At 39.5% G+C, this 21,257-nt stretch overlaps 7 protein-coding genes across 7 annotated transcripts; 2 read left to right on the top strand and 5 right to left on the bottom strand.

The window, feature by feature from the left end:
• Positions 1-50: 50 nt before the first annotated feature.
• On the bottom strand, positions 51-2,384 carry RAD3 (TFIIH/NER complex ATP-dependent 5'-3' DNA helicase subunit RAD3; the record flags this gene model as incomplete). Its single annotated transcript, XM_037290414.1, has 1 exon — positions 51-2,384. The coding sequence occupies one exon, from the start codon at positions 2,382-2,384 to the stop codon at positions 51-53; it is 2,334 nt and encodes a 777-aa protein (XP_037146309.1).
• Positions 2,385-2,640: 256 nt separating this feature from the next.
• On the bottom strand, positions 2,641-3,330 carry ADK2 (adenylate kinase ADK2; the record flags this gene model as incomplete). Its single annotated transcript, XM_037290415.1, has 1 exon — positions 2,641-3,330. The coding sequence occupies one exon, from the start codon at positions 3,328-3,330 to the stop codon at positions 2,641-2,643; it is 690 nt and encodes a 229-aa protein (XP_037146310.1).
• Positions 3,331-3,791: 461 nt separating this feature from the next.
• On the top strand, positions 3,792-7,472 carry MSH6 (mismatch repair ATPase MSH6; the record flags this gene model as incomplete). The annotated part of the gene is made up of 1 exon (XM_037290416.1): positions 3,792-7,472. One exon carries the CDS (start codon positions 3,792-3,794, stop codon positions 7,470-7,472), a length of 3,681 nt encoding a protein of 1,226 aa, XP_037146311.1.
• Positions 7,473-7,639: 167 nt separating this feature from the next.
• Positions 7,640-10,318, bottom strand: HG535_0G04700 (uncharacterized protein; the record flags this gene model as incomplete). The annotated part of the gene is made up of 1 exon (XM_037290417.1): positions 7,640-10,318. The coding sequence occupies one exon, from the start codon at positions 10,316-10,318 to the stop codon at positions 7,640-7,642; it is 2,679 nt and encodes an 892-aa protein (XP_037146312.1).
• A 908-nt stretch (positions 10,319-11,226) lies between these two features.
• CCA1 (tRNA adenylyltransferase) lies at positions 11,227-12,879 on the top strand (the record flags this gene model as incomplete). Its single annotated transcript, XM_037290418.1, has 1 exon — positions 11,227-12,879. One exon carries the CDS (start codon positions 11,227-11,229, stop codon positions 12,877-12,879), a length of 1,653 nt encoding a protein of 550 aa, XP_037146313.1.
• Positions 12,880-13,094: 215 nt separating this feature from the next.
• Positions 13,095-15,536, bottom strand: BCK2 (Bck2p; the record flags this gene model as incomplete). The annotated part of the gene is made up of 1 exon (XM_037290419.1): positions 13,095-15,536. One exon carries the CDS (start codon positions 15,534-15,536, stop codon positions 13,095-13,097), a length of 2,442 nt encoding a protein of 813 aa, XP_037146314.1.
• Positions 15,537-16,318: 782 nt separating this feature from the next.
• Positions 16,319-21,136, bottom strand: DNF1 (aminophospholipid-translocating P4-type ATPase DNF1; the record flags this gene model as incomplete). The annotated part of the gene is made up of 1 exon (XM_037290420.1): positions 16,319-21,136. The coding sequence occupies one exon, from the start codon at positions 21,134-21,136 to the stop codon at positions 16,319-16,321; it is 4,818 nt and encodes a 1,605-aa protein (XP_037146315.1).
• Between the last annotated feature and the right edge of the window lie 121 nt (positions 21,137-21,257).

Below are 21,257 nucleotides of genomic sequence, written 5' to 3' on the forward strand. Positions count from 1 at the left end.
CTACATACGAAAGTGCCACAACTTTAATCGATGCTCTATGTTTTATAATATTAAACCATCTCAATATCTGCCACTGCATCAAGCTCAGTATAGGCGATGCCGTTTGCAGTTTCATTTATTTTTTTGCTCTTTTCTTCCTGCTGGTGCCGCAGCAGTTCTTCATATCGCCAAACGGAGACACCCTCTTGATCTTTCGGATCGGTAGGTTGAGCCATTGTTCTTAAAAACTGCTTCGTATTCGCAATAGCCATATCGGTGGACAAATTGAGGTCTGCATCAGAAAGACCTTGTGATATCCATTTGGGCAACTGATTCCTCTTTCTGGAAAAACGACGATCGGCTAGCACCATTACGCCGTAGTCATCTTTACCTCTTAAGACTCTACCCAGGCATTGGGCGGCATGCCTCATAGCATCAAAAGAAAGAAAATCATTCTCTCTGATTTGATAATTCTCTCTTAAAAACTCTAGTCGCGCCTTCAAGATACGAGATTCTGTATACTGAAATGGAATGCCTATCATCAGAACTGTTCTACCATAATGATGATCGAAATCAATGCCCTCTGAAACTTTACCACGAGCAACAGACAATAATATCGCACCCCTACCATTGGAACAAGCCTTTCTGTATGTTTCTAGCGCAAGCGAAGTTTCTTGCGCATCAGGAGTTTCAACAAGAATTAGCTTATGTTTCCATACTTCATCGAGTATGCCCATCGTTTGCCACATGGAGATGATACTTTCCATGTATAGATAAGAGGGGAAAAAAACAACCATACCATCTGGTGTGATTTTTGCGAACTCTACCAGCATTGAACCATAGTTACGAACAATACTAGGATCATTTCTAATTTCAAACCTTGATGATATGGCCACTTGATCTGAACCCTTGGTAACGATCATTGGCAAAAATGATTTTTTGGCCAAAGTCATAGCGTAAGACTTCTGTAAAACTGTCTGAAAATTTAGCATTCTAGGATACATGTCTAACGGGGAAATGGTCCCAGACGTTATAATCACTGAAGAAAACCTCTCGAAAACAGGCTTTATGGCGATTGATGCATCTAAACAGGTAAATCTCATTATTGGATTTGGAACCGCTGCATTTTCAATTTCATACGGCTCAATAATCAATAAAAAACCGTCTTCATAAGTGGATACAAGTGTTGCAAAGGTGGCAATATCTTTTAGAGCAGTGAAGTCCTCGATTTCTGTCACTTCCAGTGTTCTGACTAAAAGCGATAATCGTTCGGAGCAAAATCTTAGCGGCTTTCTATCAATGAACGTCAGCTGCTTCAAATGTTGCAGAAAAGATTTGGGAGTTTCAGAAATGACATGCAAAACTTTCATCCTTGTTTTTAAATACTCGATTAATCTTTTTAAGAAAGACACGAAATGTTCTGCTCTTCTAATATTCCCGGGTACTGCTTCTGTCAGCAAATCTTCCGATAATATTGGAGTTTCCAGAGCCGGTTCTTCTCCCTGATCGAGAATATCTGCAGTATGTAGTCCTTGCACTAACTTCTCATATTCTTCTTGTAATTTTCGAGAATCAACTTTACGGACCTCTTGTATCCTATGTTCTAATGCATTGGCACCTTTACCAGCTCTTTTAAGCACATCATTAGTTAAATCTAGAGAAAGTGATTCAATGCACACGTTATCAATGTTATGGGCTTCATCGAATATAACAATACCATCTTTAGAAACCTCATTTGAAACTCTTTCAGCAATTTTTGGATCTAGAAGATAATGGTACGAGTAAATGATTATATTACAAAGTGAAATCATTCTACGAACGATAAAATATGGACAGAGGGTATTCTCTTCGCAATACCTAATCAGTTTTTCAAAGGAATATACGCCCTTTGGAATATAATTCTCGACCTCTAGATCATAAAGATTCTCGTGATACTCACATAGTTCCACTTTCGCATCTGGATCGCTCTCTAGCTTACGTTTAGCTTGGCCACTAGTCATACGACGGCATTTCTCATCTACCACAGTGCCTTTCCTTTCTTTGCTCACTTGGGGATGCAGGCATAGATTTTTTCTGGACGTCAACCCTAGCCCACGGAAGTCCTCACGAAATCCCAATTCCCTGCTTCTATAGTCCATCAAATTCTCCAGCTCTACTAAGGCTTTTTCGATCTCCGACATAGTACGTGAACAATATATGATCTTTCGATGCTCCGGATAGTGCATCTGATATGCAATTGTCAATGATAGCAGCGAAACAGTTTTGCCAGTTCCTGACGGCATTTCTAATATACTGTTTCCGCCAGCGTCCAAAGTCTTCTTGATATCACACATATACCGATATTGCTCGGGATATATCTTGGGGTAGGGAAACAGTACTGGCAAATCATCTATATAAAACTTCATAGTGAGATTGTATTTCAAATGACCTTTCCAAGCTGCCGAAAGCCCTTCTAGTGGTTCCTGATGCTCTTACCCGTATACCTTTCCAGCTGTAAGTTCAAATTTTTCATATAACAAATATCTAAAATTCATCGCTTTATTATGTACAGGAAGGCTCATTAATGTCACATGCGAAAGACCAAGATACATGAATATCGATACAGACGTATATATTTCGGGCTACAGAATGAATAGAGGCGATTTCTAATGGTTGAAGGAATCAGTATTTGCCCTCCTCGATCAGCTTGCACAGCTTTGGAAAAATAATGTCGGACGTTTCCCCCGAAACAGTTTTCAAAATGTCTTTCATTGCGTAAAATTCTCTTAAAGGTGCCATAGTTCTTGCGTACTCTCTTAATCTCTTGCTAAACACCTCTGGGTTATCATCGGGCCGTTTCGATAAAGGCTCGCCCGTTACGTCGTCCTTACCGGGAACCTTGGGAGGATTGTACTCCAGGTTGTATATCCTACCGCTTGGAATGTGTACAAATCGATTTTCAATCCTTTTTAATATGATATCGTGGGGAACATCCAATTCTACCACTAGATTTAAGTTGCAATGCACCTTCGATAGTTCCCCACCAAGCATTTTGGCCTGTTCTGCTGTGCGTGGAAAACCGTCAAGAAGCCAGTTAGCACTGGGTACCAGCCACCCGGTTTGGTCCAAGTGCGAGACTACTACTCGTGTGATCAAGTTGTCCGGTAATAGCTCTCCATTCAGCACGTAGGAGGCTGCCAAAGATCCGAGCTTTGTACCCTCCTTTATTTGTTGTCGCAACATATCACCAGAGGATATCGAATTGAGCTGTGGAAATCTTTTGAGCAGCCTGGATGTCTGTGTACCTTTCCCAGAACCAGGGGCACCTAAGATCAGGAGCCTCAATGGCTTATATAGCTTGTGTGATACCATTCCGCAATCTCAGGCGATAATATGTAATGCAGGACCTCGGGCTGACCTTAAAAGTGGTTAGATGTATATGGTGTTATAGAACGTAATTCGTTCTATTTTTGATTGAAAAAGGCACCGGAAGACTAACGTGACCCACAAAATAGCTTCAATGGCTAGATTTTATTTTGTTAATTGTTCCGTATCTCTTTTTGTCGTGCTCACGACGCAAATATCGAGTTGTCATGCCCGATCATACTAACTACACTATTTCTGACCGAGACGCGCGACGCGTGAAGGTCAAGATATATCTAATGAAAATAACTTGCCAGGCAATCTACAAAATACTTCAACTTGAAGTTCATCATAATTTGTGATTCAGAGAGCAGATTACCTTGATTGAAGCCTTCGCTTACAAAGAGCTTCTAATATTCTGGCGGAAGTAGTGATAACTCAATACCGTGAGTTTGTTTCTGGGTATTTCCATGACAACATCAACGATGACACCAAAGGCCTCTGGCTCTGCTCAAAAGAGGATGAAACAGTCTACTTTGTTGTCATTCTTCTCAAGACAGCCACAATCATCACCGATCTCGTCCAAAAAGGTAAATAAAGGGATTCCAGAGAGCTCCCCTACATCAATAACGAAGACTTCCAAAGCGGTCCCCGAGACACCTAGAGAAAAGAAGGCTGCAAATAAGCTACTTTTCGTTGGCATGGATGATGACATGGATAGTTCAGGTTTCGTAACATGCAATGAATCCGCTACCATGATCGATGATTCGTCAAAGACAGTGATAACGGGTAAAGATGAGGAAAAGCAGGTAAGGGAAAATACTGGCAAGGGAGAGTTTGGTGATGAAGAAGAGGAAGACGAAAGTACCAGTTTCTCCTTTAGTGGCAGAACTAGAAAGAAGATGAATTACATAGAAGACAGTGATGATGAGACTGAAACAAGCCAAAAGTCGCCATCCATATCCGCCAAGAAAAGAAGAATCCAGTCCTTCAGGACAGATGAGGACGATGAAGCGGATTACGTTCCCGATAAAAGAGAGCAAAGTGATGAGGAATTCATGATGGATGCTACCAATGATGAGGATGATGATGATCTTCTACAAATCGTCGAAAAGGCTTCTCAGAAAACCTCGAAAAGAACAGCAAGCTTTGGTGCACCTCAAAGTACCAAAAAATCTAGCGCTCGTCGGTCGCCACTCTCTGTTTCACATAATAAGCCTAAGCACACAAATTTCAATAAGCAAAATGAGGAGAGATATCAATGGCTTGTCGATTTGCGTGACATCCAGAGAAGACCTGTTTCTGATCCAGAGTATGATCCGCGTACCTTATATATACCATCTTCCGCTTGGAACAAGTTCACTCCTTTTGAGAAACAGTACTGGGAAATAAAATCAAAGATGTGGGACAGTATAGTATTTTTCAAGAAGGGAAAATTTTTTGAGCTTTACGAGAAAGATGCTGCTTTGGCAAACGCTCTATTTGATTGGAAGATTGCGGGCGGTGGTCGTGCTAATATGCAGTTGGCAGGTATTCCAGAGATGTCTTTTGATTATTGGGCTTCTCAATTTATTCAGTATGGCTACAAAGTGGCCAAAGTTGATCAACGCGAATCAATGCTGGCAAAAGAAATGCGAGAAGGTTCTAAAGGTATTGTCAAAAGAGAATTGCAGTTCGTACTAACTTCAGGTACCCTCACAGATGCCAACATGCTTCAATCTGATCTGGCCACGTACTGTTTAGCAATAAGGGAAGAGGCAGGAAATTTTTATGATTTAGACAGCGAAATTGCTACCAACAGGACGGATAAAATATTTGGAATCGCCTTCATTGATACATCTACCGGTGAGGTGGAAATGATTGAATTTGAGGATGATGGTGAATGTACAAAACTTGATACTATTATTTCGCAAATAAATCCTAAAGAACTAATAATGGAAAAAAATAACCTGAGTAGCCTAGCGCACAAAATCGTGAAATTTAATTCAGCTCCCCAGGCACTTTTTAATTACATCAAAGGGAAAGAAGAATTTTATGATTACCAGAGAACTTATGATGAATTATGTTCCACAGACCCTAAATACTTCGACTCATTCGAAAAGTGGCCAGAAGTTCTAAAATCCCATTATGACAAAGGGAGAAAAGTAGGCTTTAGTGCTTTCGGGGGACTATTATACTATCTACGATGGTTAAGACTCGATCAAAGTCTTATTTCTATGGGTAATATAAATGAGTACAATCCCATTAGATCTCAAAATTCCTTGGTTTTAGACGGTGTAACTTTGCAGAATCTGGAAATATTTCAAAACTCCTTTGATGGGACGGATAAAGGAACATTGTTCAAATTATTCAATAAAGCAATCACTCCAATGGGAAAAAGGATGATGAAAAAATGGTTAATGCATCCTCTTTTGAAAAAGGATGATATAAATCAGAGATTAGATACTGTAGATTTTCTCTTATCTAATGATGAGGTTCGCACAGAATTAGAATCTTATCTCTCGAAAATTCCAGACCTTGAGAGACTTCTTTCAAGGGTTCACTCTGGAAATTTGAAAGTTAAGGATTTCGATAAGGTGCTCCAAGGATTTGAAACAATTGTAAAATTGCTGAATGATATGAAGGCAGTCGAACTCAAGGGTGCTCTGTCAAAGTATGTCTCAGCAATACCCGATAGCCTTTTCCCAGATGTTAATAATTGGTCTAACGCATTTGATCGTAAAAAAGCTTTACATGACGGCGTTCTTGTTCCACACAAAGGGATTGAACCAGAATTCGATGAATCTCTTGACAGAATCGCTAATTTGGAGGAGGAATTGAACAGCGTTTTGAGGAGCTACAGAAAGCAGTTCAATACTTCCAATATTCAGTTTAAAGACTCTGGAAAAGAAATATATACTATAGAGGTTCCCGTTTCTGTTACCAAACTTATCCCATCCAACTGGATGCAAATGGCAGCAAACAAGGCCACAAAAAGGTATTATTCTGACGAGGTTCGCACTCTAGCAAGATCAATGGCTGAAGCACGTGAAACTCACAAAGTGCTAGAGGAGGAGCTTAAAGGTCGTTTATGCAAAAAATTTGATGCTCATTACAGTACAAGCTGGATGCCAACAATACATTCTATTGCTAATATGGATTGCTTATTGGCACTTGTCCGTACTTCGGAGTGCTTGGGTTACCCATCATGCAGACCAACGTTAGTTGACGAGTGCGATGATAAAACACATACCAAGTTGAATGGTTTCTTGAAATTCAAATCCCTTAGACATCCGTGTTTCAATCTAGGGACTACATCATCAAAAGAATTCATACCCAACGATGTTGAACTTGGCAAGGATGTGCCTCAATTAGCTTTACTCACGGGTGCAAATGCCGCTGGAAAGTCCACTGTTTTGAGAATGACATGCATAGCTGTCATTATGGCACAAATGGGTTGCTATGTCCCTTGCGAAATGGCGACACTAACACCGGTAGACAGAATAATGACTCGTTTAGGAGCTAATGACAATATAATGCAAGGTAAATCTACGTTCTTTGTAGAACTTTCCGAAACCAAGAAAATTCTGGATCTTGCAACAAACAGGTCTTTGCTTGTTTTGGACGAGCTTGGAAGAGGCGGTTCTTCTAGTGATGGCTTTGCAATAGCTGAAGGTGTTTTACATCACGTTGCTACTCACATTCAAAGTTTAGGTTTTTTTGCAACACATTACGCAACACTGGGGAACAGTTTTATTGGTCATCCTCAGGTAAAGCCAATGAAAATGAGTATTCTGGTAGAAGAGCAAACAAGAAATGTCACCTTTTTATACAAGTTATTAGAGGGCAGAAGTGAAGGGTCATTTGGAATGCATGTTGCATCAATGTGTGGTATTTCAAAACAGATTGTAGACATTGCACAGGAGGCAGCAGATAATTTCGAACATACGGCCATGTTATCGAAGGAAAAACAAAAAGCTTTAGACAAGGAACGCGATATCACAGCAATTATGCCATTGGGTTTGGAAAGTGACTTTGTAAGAATGGTTTACGGGGATGGACTGAAAAATACAGCATTAGGAACTGGTGAAGGTGTTCAAACATATGATCAAAACATTAAACAGAACGTCCTGGGTAGCTTATTAAGCATCGTTAAAGCTCTCGGTGATTAAAAACGTCTATTCGGTTTATTCTCAAGGAAGCATACCTTTTACTTATGGTAGTTTCAAATATATAACTCACGAAATAAGCACATAAATATAAGTATATTCACATAACAATACACTAAATAAACGAATATTATTGCATACCGCAATATTTTTCGATACCACCCTAAGCCCTAATTTTGCTCTATTACTGTCCCAGCTTGTTCCACTTGTGGAGTTTGAATCTTTTTCTTTGATGCCGTTGGTACTCCGTCCCCTTCTTGCGTACAGGGAATCTTCTTGTTCAAATGCTGCAGAACATGATCTCTTCTTTTGAATTTTTTACCACATTTTGGACAAGAGTACGGTTTCTCTCCTGAATGTACAGATTTTTTATGCCTTGTTAGATGATGCCCTGAAGAAAACTGTCTTTTACACTCTTGGCAAACATATACCTTGCCATTCTCAGATATCAAAATTTCACTTGAAGAAAACTTTGAAGGTTGTGTTGGACTTGTCGAAGAAGTTTGAACGAATTGTCTCTGCTTGTTTACGTTACCTCCAGATGAATATTTGCTTTCCAATTTGGGTCGCTTTGCCTCTGGTATATTTGGTGACGGTGATTCAGCAGTTCCGCTGCTGCTAGTGCTATTGTTATTAACAGTATGAACTTGGTTCAATGTCGAAGTAACACCAGAAGAGTAATTCAAAGGATTATTTGCTGCAAGAGGAGAACGGTAATCGCTGCTAAAAGAAACCGGACTTCGTGAAGATTCCCTCGAAATATTCAACGTTACTATATTTGGTGATTTTAGTTTCTTAATAAACGGCAAATTCGATGTTGTTGGTGATAATGGTGCCAGCGGAACCGACCCATTATAGGGTTTAGAAGAAGTCGTAGGGTAATACGAAAGGGGATTTGGACTATACGACGGTTTTGGGGAAACGATCCCTGAAGATTGCATGTTATTCTTTTCGAAAGTACTATTGTTCTTATTAGCGCTGTTATTGGCAGAAGTACCTGAATTCGCATGTTCTATTGGCGAATCTAATGCCGGAAGATTTAGCCTTGGCGAAGAAGCACCACTGTTTGCCAGAGATGCTAAACTTAATGCTAACATATTATCCTCGTGATCACCCAACAATGCTGAGGGAGGATTTGATGACGTGACACCAATTGACGTCATATTAGTGCTAGAATCCGCTCCATTCAAAACATAAGAATTAATCCTTCCATTAATATTTGGAGAAGGCACCGTGCTGTTACCGTTAATTGCCAATGTATTGTTATTCTGTTGCAGTGGAGGATTCATCGATTTTTTTTTGAATTTCAACGTAGGGTCTTCCAAGGTTGGCTCAACTATATTCGAAAGGTCCATCATCCTCGACAAAAGGGGAGATGAGATTCTACTTATCGTTTGATTCATATTGAAATATTGACCTGGATTGGGAGTTGTCGACCGTATTGAACTACTTTGCAGTCGATTTATTGAGTTCAACATTGGTAAGTTCTTATTATCCTCAATATGCTGTAGCTCCTGAGAGCTATGATTCAATAATTCACCAAAATTCTTGATTCTTGGATCCTGATCACTCGTGTCAGAAAGCTGAGAAGACTGCCTTGAATTTACCAAATCTGAAGTATGAGGTCTGACAGGAGCATTTTGAGGCGAATTTTGCACTTTTTCCAATTTGATGCTATTCCATTTTGAGGAGAGTTTACTAACATCGATTCCAACCGCATCATCGACACATAAACATTTTTTTGCCTTCGTTCCAATTTCCAACCATTCTTCTAATGCAAAATTGACTGATTCGGCCAAATTATAGCCATAATTAAAACCTGCATGGTAACCATAAGGAAAAGTAATAATAAACTCCTTTTCGTAGTGAACAATTTTATTACATCGTATTCCATTTTTTTCTAATAATTTTGGTGAAGCCAAATACATCTTGTGTCTCAAAAATTCAGAACAGTTTGACGAATCCAGAGGAAATTGGTCTTTCATGAACCTGTAAAATTTTTCATGATCTTGTTGAGCGATAGAGTACCATTGCTTTGGTGCGCCAAAATGAATATAGTTTATGGAATAAAGATCTTGGTCCTCCAAATGCCATGCATAGGAAGCCTTCCACAACCCGGCATACAGATACGAATTATTAACACCTGGCAGTTGCTGGTCCATCTCATCTAGAAGATTGGGCAATTTGGAAACATTCCAAATTTTCAAATTTTCTGGAAAAACTGTTCCAAGGGTATCTGCTCCATACATTGGTGGCGTAAAGTTTAACGTTTTCCAATAGTATGACTCTAGGCTTTCCAACCTTTTGGGATCCTGAAATTCTGTTAAATTATCGACGTTGAAGTTTTTCTTGAACTCCTCGAAATCGTCGACTGTAAAATCCTCATGGTTTTTCAGTTTTATCTTGGTACTCTTTTGACTCCCTGCATCCTTAGTGTCTCCGTTATTGCGATTGCCGCTACCGTTGTTACTACTACTATTTCCGTTATTATTACCATTATTACTATTACTGTTGTTATCGGGTGCCTTGTAGTCACGTGATATGTCTTTCCACTGTATAATATTGTAAGTTTTATTCCTTTCGATGTTCTGAACCACAAACACTCCATGTGATCCGCTGATGTGTTGTTGGATCGGTTGTCTGATCTTAATGCTGTGTAAAGTCTGCACGCTAGGCGGCGTTTCCAACATCTCGAGCCATTTTTTCGGCGGAACAATCTTGACTATCCCACTCTGCATTCCGTACTTGTTAATGGACGACACGAACCTATAGAAATCCTCGAACTGCTCGAACGACGGCCTAAATACAGGCACCCCGTTCACTACCTCCGAGGGAGAACATTCACTCATTTTATCTTGCCGTTATAATACACACAAATGTCAACGTCTATGCCACAATTCAAACAAAAGATAACAGTAAATTCCACAAAATACCCATCCAGTGGCTTCACCAAATCAAATCCCGGAAGCTGCACGTCAGATTCTCGAAACACCTCCTGTATGAAAATATCCACTTAACAGCGACAGTAATTCCAAAACAAAAAAAAATACTTCTGGTAAACCCTTTTTTTTAAAAACACCTTCCTTTATCAACCTATAATCTAGATCCAGTTACCACTCCAAGTATATCCAGTATACGATAGAAGTTTATGCCCAAAAAGCTGAAAGTTGAACAGCTAATGAATTCTTGTCCACAGGCCTGTGATCCTAATATTTTCCAGATTTACCTGAAAAATTTCAATTTTTAATGTAAATTGAAGGGATTCCCTTTAAAGATGGCCCATCTCTCCTTATTTTTTTTTTTCTGGTCTTTTTTATGAACCTAAATTTTTTCCCCATAATCCTAATAGGGCAAATTTCCCGACTTGGGTATCTGAATACCCAATTCGGAAGGTCGCCTGCACTTCCTGGGCGCATAAAAAGAAAAAGACACCAAGAAACACGAGCCCTCGTTTTTAATCTAGCCCTAAGGTTGAGCCCTTAGGGTTTTACCGTACTACATGATATTGAGCCCTAGATACAGAGCTTAGGGCTTGAACAACTGTCCGGCGAGAAGTCATTTTTGTCCGGCGAGAGCTGGCGACTTTTTTTCATTCTCGAAGGAAGCTCATCACCCATCAGGCTGTGAAGCATTCCTCCAATGGAAAAATTCAACATGGAATATGGTTGCGATGCTCCAACGAGCATACGAGAACCGAGTGCTTGTTTAGTTCTGGAGAGCTCCTGATCTGGCATATGTTGGGTTATGCTGTGAGTTAATGTTTGGCTCGTTAAGGTATCTTGCAAGGGGAACTCGAGGGATGATAAACGGAAGCCAATTGAAGAAGCACGCTTTCGATATTGCGCAACCTTCGATCAAGCTGAACAAGGTGGAGCAGAAAATATGTAGGCTGTTGAACGACTACACGGCGCTGTTTAATGCGAAACAGGAAAATGTGGCAGAACCGCTCACTTTGCGGATATCTGGTGGGTGGGTCCGTGACAAGCTGCTTGGGCAGGACTCTCACGATTTGGACATTGCGATAAATATAATGTCAGGGGAGCAGTTTGCGCTGCAATTGAACGAGTTTTTGACAGAGCATTATGACAAGTATGAACTTGAACCTCATTCTATCAACAAAATAGATATAAATCCAGAGAAATCGAAACATTTGGAAACGGCAACGACGAAGTTATACGAAGTAGAGATTGATTTTGTCAATTTAAGGTCAGAGGAGTACTCAGATCATTCGCGGATTCCGGTAGTGAATTTCGGTACAGCAGAAGAAGACGCTTTCAGAAGAGACGCTACCTTGAACGCCCTGTTTTATAACATAACGCAGGACAAAATTGAAGATTTTACTAAGTTGGGATTGTACGATTTGAATAAAGGAATACTTAGAACACCGCTACCGCCCAGGCAAACTTTTCTAGATGATCCCTTACGTGTGCTGCGGTTAATCAGATTTGCCGCGAGATACAATTTTGAGATTGAGCCGAATGTTTATAAAGAAATGCAGGACCCAGAAATTAATGATGCCTTTTTGCACAAAATATCAAATGAAAGAATTGGGGTTGAAGTGCAGAAAATTCTGAGAGGCCCAAATCCTCTATTGGGACTCTCGTTGATACAAAGCACAAAAATTGATAATGTTGTATTTCGCTGGCACGAGGATCAAGAAATAATAAACTTCAACGAGACTCACTGTGAAAACTTCAATGAAATTGAACGATTGTACTCGAGTGGTAAACTCAATGCTCATTTGGAAAGAGTTATATCGAAGTTTGACAAGTTTTTTTCATCAAGTTTGCCCTTTTACAGTAATGGCATCGATGCGTCAGCTGATTTTGCGATGAATACGATTTTAAGTTGCTGCTTGATACCAATGGCAGGCTACGATATTATATGGACGTCAAAGGCGAAGATGAATAATAAGATCTCGTTGACGGAAAGTATCCTCAAAAACTGGCTTAAGGTTGGCAAAAATGAATCTACTAGAATTGCCAAAGTTGTTAACTCTTCTAAGACTTATGATTGTATGGTCGATATGTTTTACCGCTCAAGGAATGATCAAGCTTCGTTAAAAAGATCAGATTTGGGAATTTTCCTGAGAGATTTCAAAGGCGACTGGGAAACTGTCCATTACGTATCTCTATTCAATCACTTTCTGTATTCACAGCAGAGCTATTACGAAATGGAAAAAAAATACAAATATTTACGCAGTGCCATATATAATCAAAATTTGGAAAACGCTCACCAATTGAAGCCATTGCTGAATGGAAAAGAAGTATTACAAGGCCTTAATAGGAAAGCTGGTCCATGGTTGGGAAAAGTTAATGAACAAGCCATATATTGGCAATTTGATAATCCAAACGGAACAAAAGCCGAATTGCTGGAATATATGAAATCCATAGCACCAAAATACGTATAATTTTATAAAAGAAAAGAATTTGAATTAGAATATTGTAAAAAAACACAAAATTATTGTCCAAATCATTACTCGATACGTTTAGATTTGTGCCTATCGATTTAGGAGTCTATAGAATATATATCTATTTTGAGCTGACCTTTTTTGTATCAGCTTCGTGTCACAATTGAGAACGCCATTTTTTATCATTATTTCCCCATGATATTTCCATAGCTCTCCTACACTGGTGGTGGTTGATCATTCATATCTTCGCCAACAAAAAAAGAATTTGCAATAGCATCTAAATCAGAATTCATTAAATTCCATGCTCCTGAGTTATTAACATTAGTGTTTAACTGTGGTGATCCTGAGCTTGATTGAATCATAGAACTGTTACCATTATACTGATCGCGTAAAGTCCTCTGGTATGGATTGCCATTGGAAACATCTTCGATAGACAATGTGGCAGCGGTGCCAGGGGAGACGTTGGCAACCGATGTGACAGTTGATGCCTGTTCATTAAAAAAAGCACCAGATAAGGATGCATTGCCGTAATTACCATGAGTGTTTTTGGATGACCTGTCCTGAAAAAATGAATTTGTGTTTTCGAAATCAAATTCCATATGCGTTTTTAGGTCTTCTTGGTTTGGAATGCTGAAGTGAGTCCCACGTAATATATCATCTGTACTCAAATTTTCAAATTTATTATTAGTGGTAGAAGAAGGAGTTATGTTAGATGTATTTAATGAGGAAGAGTAATTTGCTTCATCAAATTTACCGTTGTTGTTTACATTGTTCCCGTTAATGCTCATTGTAAAACTGCCCTGATCTTGAGTCCAAAAGGTACTCGTAGCAGACGAAAATACAGAGTTAGTCAAAAGAGAGTCCACTTGACTGCTTTCTGTGCTACTCCCATTGACAAAAACAATATTTTCGAAGTTATCAGTTTTGTTGTTCACCTGTAAGTATCTTTTGTCAGTTTGAGCCTCTTCTTCGTTTTCCTCAAGCGTAGTTCTTGGAATTCCCTTCAATGTCGGTAAGGTCTCGGTTGGTGTGGGCATCTCAGATTGATTTAAGACTTCAGAAGAACTATTGTGGTCTAACAAATTAGAATAGCTTGCAACTTCGGAACTTGTGGTTCCATTTTGTCCAGTATTAGTTTGACCAGCGTTAGGTAACTCCAGAACACTGGGTGTAGATGATGCAGAGGTTGAAGACACAACCGTGTAGCCGGAGGTTATAGCGGGAGGTGTTACCAAAGAGGATGATGGAGTGCTTGCATTGTTATTTGCAGAATTCCTATATGTATCAGAAATTGAGTCTTGTTTTCGTTTATGCCTAGCATTCATTGCCATGGTATTTTTGGTCCCAGTGTGTATATCCAGAAAAGATTCTGGTCCAGATAATGCTGTAGCATCCGTAATGTCAAATGTATTTTGTAAAGAAGACGAATCTCGAGATATTCTGTGAGAAGAGGATACACGAGTTGCTGAGCGCGGCCGGGCTGGTGATGCAGTCCTTATAGGGGAATATCGATTCGAAGCTGATGATATTGAGCTAAGAGATAAATTTTTATTGAATGAATTTACCATCATATTTGGATTTGCCTGCGGTGATGCATTCTGTTGCTGTAGGTTGTTATTCAAAGATACAAGCGAAGACATGGACCCGCCCGTGTTCGCTCTTTTCTTTGTAAACATTTTAGTGAATGCAATGGAAGCATCATTTTCATCGCTAAGTCTGTTACTTCCTGCCAATGAAGGTTCTGATGCCATAGTCATTCTATTTGAAAAAACGTTAGTTGGCGTGGAATTTTTATCCTCGTCCAAGTAGTGATGATCAATAGATAATTCATCTTCTGCAGACCCATCGACAGATCTATGGCTAATGTTTACTTCGCTATAGGCCTTTTTACGGCCTAAAAGATGAATACCCTTATGGGAAGAAGCAAATATCTCAGAATTAGCCTGAACGAAAGGTCTGACTGTTTTGGGATTGTTGCTGGATTTTGGGACAAATTCCACGTCTCTGTTAGAATCATCTGTGTACTCTGAGCCCGAGGATGATTGCATAGCTGCAACAGATGATCCGTAAAATCTGCCATACTTAAGAAATGAACCATAAGATCTTTTCCCGGTTAAATTGCCATTTTTAGGCAAATCTGGCAAAGATTGCGAGTTCATTTCCTGCCCACAATATACGTTCTGGTTGCTCTTTTTGTCTGAACCGTGCTTGCTAGAACCAAAAATCTCCAGCATTCTACTTCGAGATGATTTTTTCCTTCTATTAATAGCATCATTGGTATTTGAAACTGTAGCTGGGAAATTAACATCAACCGGTGTAGTAGAGCTTGATGACTGCGTTCCACTTTCACTCTCAGAAGCACTATCCTGAACTGTGTAGTTCACGAAAACCATTTCACCCGCCTTTTTCTTGCCTTTCTTTCTTAATCTGCCACTAGACCGCTTTTTACCCTTCTTTGGATCATCCATCAGGACTCTCTTTGGGCTGGTCATGACGTTAATATTTGGAGTACTTGGTGTGCTAGCAGCGACACTTTCCCCCACGCCAGATTGTTGAGAAGATGCACTGGATGACCTTCTGTAGTAATGAGGAATCTTCCATTTGTTCACTGATTCGGTGCCTGGTGTAGATTTCGGACTGCTCGAATGTTTTGCCATACCTTTGTCCTCTCTTTTAGATCACGATTCAGCAAATATCGGCTTAGACCAATTCTCTCGACGACCCCTGTGATTTAGCAAGTTTTCTTGCCACCCGAAAGTTTTAAAGCCAAATATGATAGCTTTTAAGCTATGAGTGTACTGATAGTTTTGCACTACGAAGTTACTAGGAGCTCCCGTCAGTATTTACCACTTTAAAATCGAATGTCAAGTTCGGAAAGCAATAACGCCTTTGTAAAGCCACGCTATGTCAATGAGTCAGTTAGTAAACGGCCACCAGACTAAACGGTAGTTTTTACAGTTGATGAACGCTAATATGCCGACTAAACATACACCTTCCACCCAACAAGTAACGTAATATTTTTGCCGTGACTTCAAGTGATAGAAAGTCGATTTAAGCCAATCCAACGCAGTCTAAATCGACAATTGCAGTGAACGTACACGAATAGTAGCTGATGTTTGAATCCGGCGTAATTTACACTGTTGAGCCCGCCAATCTTTGAACTTTTCAAATGTAAAGAAGGTTTTGTTGAAGTCCTTTTCAGATCAAGAGACGATATTTTTGACTGTTACCGGCAATCTTAGAGTTTTTTTCAGATTTACCTCCCCACACCGCACTTCGGAAATAATTACATATCCACATATCGTTGTGGAAGCGATTCCAAATGATGTAACCTTGATTAAGAACTAATGTCGATCAATCGCTTTTGTGAAGCGTTTGTTCGTGATAGTTAATGGAAATGATAAGTAATAAAGTGGTTAGTTTACATATGTATATGAATCTATTCTGCATAATCAGTGCTTTTCCTCATGAGGTCTGAGGCATGTGTCACGCCCGGCAGATCCAGGGATGCTCTAGTTCTTTCAACTGAATATCTGTTATCCAGCTGATTAGATGCTAGCATCTGAGTTCTAGTACGATCTAGAGATGTTCTCCCTTGAAAACGCTCTTCGAGTGGTCTCGTGGAGGACATAAATCGCGACTGATGCTCGGCGTCTTCTTGCAGACGGGGCGATTGTAAGAGATTTTGAGTTTCTCTTGGAGATGACTTCCAGGGTTCGTCTCTGACTAGCTGCCTTGGAGAGCCGTCTTGAGGATCAAATATTTTCATCGGTATTTCTTCTGTGACGACTGTATCACGAGAATAATTGTTTGCACCTGAACTCTCGACTGCGCCTCCTAATGATAGCACTTGCTCACCAAATTTACCAGATTTTGTGACTTTTGGCCTATTAGGATCAGTTGGATCGTAGCCAGGCGGATAGTGATCGAAATCACCACGTTGCCACATTTCTCTAACAATTTCGATATCCTTAGGATTAAACATCTTGGTAAAGCAATCCCAAGTAAATCTTGGTAACAAACAGAATAACACACCAACGAAGAAGACCGCCCAAAATGCTGGTGTATTGTAAACACGAGCGCCAGCTTTCCAAAATTCACCACTTGTCAAAGAACTCGTCCAAATACCTGTCCAACCAAACACGACTAGACACGATATCGAAATCCAAAGACCCGTGAACCAATCCCATCTATATTGATGAATCCAGACATACATGTTACAAGAAACGACGGCAATAGTGGTGACCATGATACCAACATAGTAACGATGATCCAGGCCATACCCATTTTGTGTAACGTACATTGTCTTACGGTATATGAGGTAAGGGAAAAAGAAGCAGATGATCGATTGGTAAAGACCATCTAACATATACCATAAGAACTTAGTTTGATTCCATTCCGTTCTTAAAATACCGACACGGTAAAGTTGTGGAACTATCAAGGAAATGGTATCATTTACATCCTGATCCAATATACCTAGGAAAATAACTGGTAGGGATGTAAAAGCCAAATTGTAAAACATCAGATAAGTGTACTCAAACAGATATGAACCATCAAAATCGTTATAGATACCGTACCAGAATAATGCAAGCGTAAAGATAACATTCTTGTAAAAAAATTCCGGAATCATTTCTGCCAATCTTTTATAAGACCATCTTCCATGAACAAGAATCAATCTAGTCAGATATCTGAATTGACCAATGGCATAATCGGAGCACATAACAGCTTGGCGACCTTCCTCACCAGCAATACCAACACCAACATCTGCAGCTTGAATCATGGCAACATCATTGGAACCATCTCCAATGGCTAACGTCATCACAGATAGAGAGTTCTTTACTAGTTTGACAACAGCAGCTTTTTGAGAAGGGGAAACTCTACAACATAAAACTGCTTTACAATTTTTGCACAAAAGCAAAAATTTCCGCTTCATATCTTCATTAATTAAAGCCAATTTCAACGCATCACCATCGATGATGACACCGAATTCGCCTTTTGGCACGTCATGCACTTTTTTAACATTTGCAAGTTCTTCTTCAGAACCATTCATATTGAATTTCTCTCTCAAGTACTTCGTGACCAAGTTTTCCACAATCTCACCCGGACTATTACCAAATTCTTCTACATCTTCTCCAGCATGCTTAATAACGAGTAGCTCCATTTCATTGTTCAATAAATTGCATGAAAACCCTATATTAATTGCTGTTTCAACTTTATCACCAGTTAAAACCCACAGTTTGATACCAGCTTCTGCCAATAACGCAATAGAGTCGGGCACTCCGTCTTGTAATCTATCCTCGATGGCGGTACCACCTAATAATACTAACTCACGTTCAATGGCGTCAGCTACCTCATCCAACTGTTCTTCTCTATTTGTCACAGATGCAGCTGCCAGATCATACTTTTCATTCCATTTTAAGTAGTCGGACCATGGTAGCTCTCTCTGTGCAATACAAAGAGTTCTTAAACCCTCTGTAGCGTATTGTTCCAGATGTAAAGCAGTTTTTTCAAGTAAATTCTCATCGTTAGCACCAACTCTCCGACTCAATCTAGAATATATGACAGAATCTGCACCTTTACAGATCAAAAGAGCTTTCGGCTGTGTAGCAGCTGTTTCGCCAGGTATTTTGACGATACAGCTCATCCTCTTTCTGGAAGAGTTGAATTCCAGTATATTCATAATCTGAAATTCTTTTTTGATACCTTGGATCTCAACCACTAAACCATTTTTAGTTTTGCCCACGAAACTGAAACCCATATCTCTGGCTGTACCAACTAATGCAGCTTCATCGGGGGACTGCGCTTTTAATTCTAATTTTTTTGGGTCATTTTTATGAGGTTCAACAAGCACGGAATGACATAAGGCTAAAGCCAACATGAAATGCTCGCAGCACCTTTTTTGCATTTCACCACTGCTTCCCTTTAGGTCTTGTACAAATTCTTTGGAAACAAAAGTAATTTCATCGGGGTTGAATTGAGAATTGCTAGAAAGTCCTCTCAGCTCATTTATCATGTCATCTTTATCCTTTGCAATTTCTTCTCTTTCACGAATACCCTCCGATTCCACATCAATACCTTGTCGTTTTCTCAAGCCCGCTAGTGCCTCGGTGTAAGCTCTGCCGTATGAAATACCATTAATAGTTGTCTTTTTAAATTCCATAACGTTTTGTGTAAGTGTACCAGTTTTATCTGAAAATATATACTCAATTTGGCCCAAATCATCGGAAATATTCCACGATTTCGGTGTACACGGATAATCTAGCTTGGCATTGTAAAGTAAAACGTCGCCGTAAATGAAAGCCGCTTGAGCAGTCTTGATAATTTCCACAGAAATATACAAAGAAATAGGAACCAATGATTGATAAAGGATAACAGCCACCAAAAATGAAACAAAACCATTTGTAGCTGCATTACCAGCTATAGTACCAAACTCATAAGACTGACGGGACTGATTTTGTCTTCGGTAATAAACACCATTAACAATACCAGAAATGAGACAGAGAATGAACAAAACAAAAAAATTAATAATAACGGAAAAATTTAGCTCTCTGGAAATTCTCGATTTTTTTGTTGGTGTTACACCAGCATTTAACATAATCTTTGTGTCGCTACCAGTAAATACTACGATACCCATTGCCCATTTTGTATTCCTTAATGTACAACCACGTAGTAGCATATTGTTAATCGTTATTGGTTCATTTTTTAGCTCTTGATCAGCTGAATCGACCCATTTCAAATTACCTTGATACGAATACAAATTTGCATGAGGACCTTCGCTTTCGAGCCAGAATTTAGTTCTGGAGGCATCTCTTGAATTTCTTAACCGATAACTGCATTTTAAGGATTGCCGAACTTTCAAATTTGTTTCACCATCTAAGTTTTTCGTTTCCACGTAACATGCACCATCTGCATCAGAAGTTGATAGTAAGATAATATCAGCAGGTATCTCGTCATTGTTGTGAACACGAATAATATCACCAACTTTTACATTTTTCCAGTAATCTTTAGCAAACTTACAATCCGGTACAGGAGGTAAAGATCTATCCAAAATACTTACGTCATTCGCGCCTGTGACGATGTTACCAGTATCATTGTAATCAAGTGACGGCCGACCATAATCCGCTGAAAATCTTCCGTAATCCGCTGATGGCCTATAACTTCCAACAGAGTCTAGAGAATTCCTTGGACCATCACTCATTGAATTTCGTTGACGATGCAAATCATGACGTTTGCGTTGCAGCCTTCTTCTTTTACCATCTTCAGTCATGTGCTCTTTACAAAATTCGAAAAACTTGAACATAATTCTTGTATTTGCCTTTTTGAATTTTCTCCAAAGAGAAACGTTATCAGCTGAGACATTTTCATTCTTTATCCCACTGAGAATATGAGTCCTTGTGTTATTAACTTCCAAGTCCAAGACTGTACGTCTTGAATCCTCAAAAGCATCTTTAATTGCAGTTATAATAACGATAACAATCAATGGCACAGCGTTTAGGCCAGGATTGGTGACACCAAAAATTTGAAATGCACCAAGAATAATTAAAACCAAAAAATAAACATTTGCAAAATTTTGAAATTGAAACATTATATTCTTTGGAAAAAAAGTAATCGGCGTATACTTTGTTGTTCTGATCTTATTCCTTGCATAGTCCGCAATCGGATTCCCTTCTTCATCAAGCATGCTCTCAGTTAGAGGCATGTTATAGTAAATGGTTCTCAGCTCATTTGAACGATTTTGCATACCGGTCTCATCGAGATTTTCCTCTTTCTTTGTGTCTTCGAATGGATTATGAAAATTTTTTTTAGCCCATCTGAGAGTTTTCGCTCTACCAACATTTGGTCTGCCCTTCGTATTTCTTTGAGTTCCCATACGTAATCTCTTCATACCCGCTGTATCAGGATTGATTTTTCCACCAGGCTCGTTATTATCAAGTGCCACATCCTCAAAAGCTGGTGATGGGCCACCCAGTTTTGGCGTTTTCTTGAAAGAGTGCACATCGTTGTCATCGTCCTCGTACGTGTACTCATCTTCTTCTTCAAAAGTATTCGATTGCTCGCTGAATTCAGGTCGCTTCTTGTCATTTGCGTTTTCCAGAAAATTCACTCGTGGATGACCGTATATTCCAGCGCTGCCATTTGCACTTCTAGGTTGCGACGTTGCGTTAGCGGTACTCTGTTCAAATTCAAAAGTATCATCAAATGGTGATAGAGCACTGTCGTCGCCAAATGGCGATTTTATTTCTTCCGCAGGCGGCATTTGATGTTTCCAGTGTCTCTAAAAGCGCGATTATAGATCGAAACTGTGTACAAGCTGTCTTGAAACTTCTCTTATTGTTTCAATACTTTCATTCACACCTGCCTCGCAAGCTGTATAAATT

Source organism: Zygotorulaspora mrakii, chromosome 7 (assembly GCF_013402915.1).
Source record: "Zygotorulaspora mrakii chromosome 7, complete sequence".
NCBI classification, from domain to species: domain Eukaryota; kingdom Fungi; phylum Ascomycota; class Saccharomycetes; order Saccharomycetales; family Saccharomycetaceae; genus Zygotorulaspora; species Zygotorulaspora mrakii.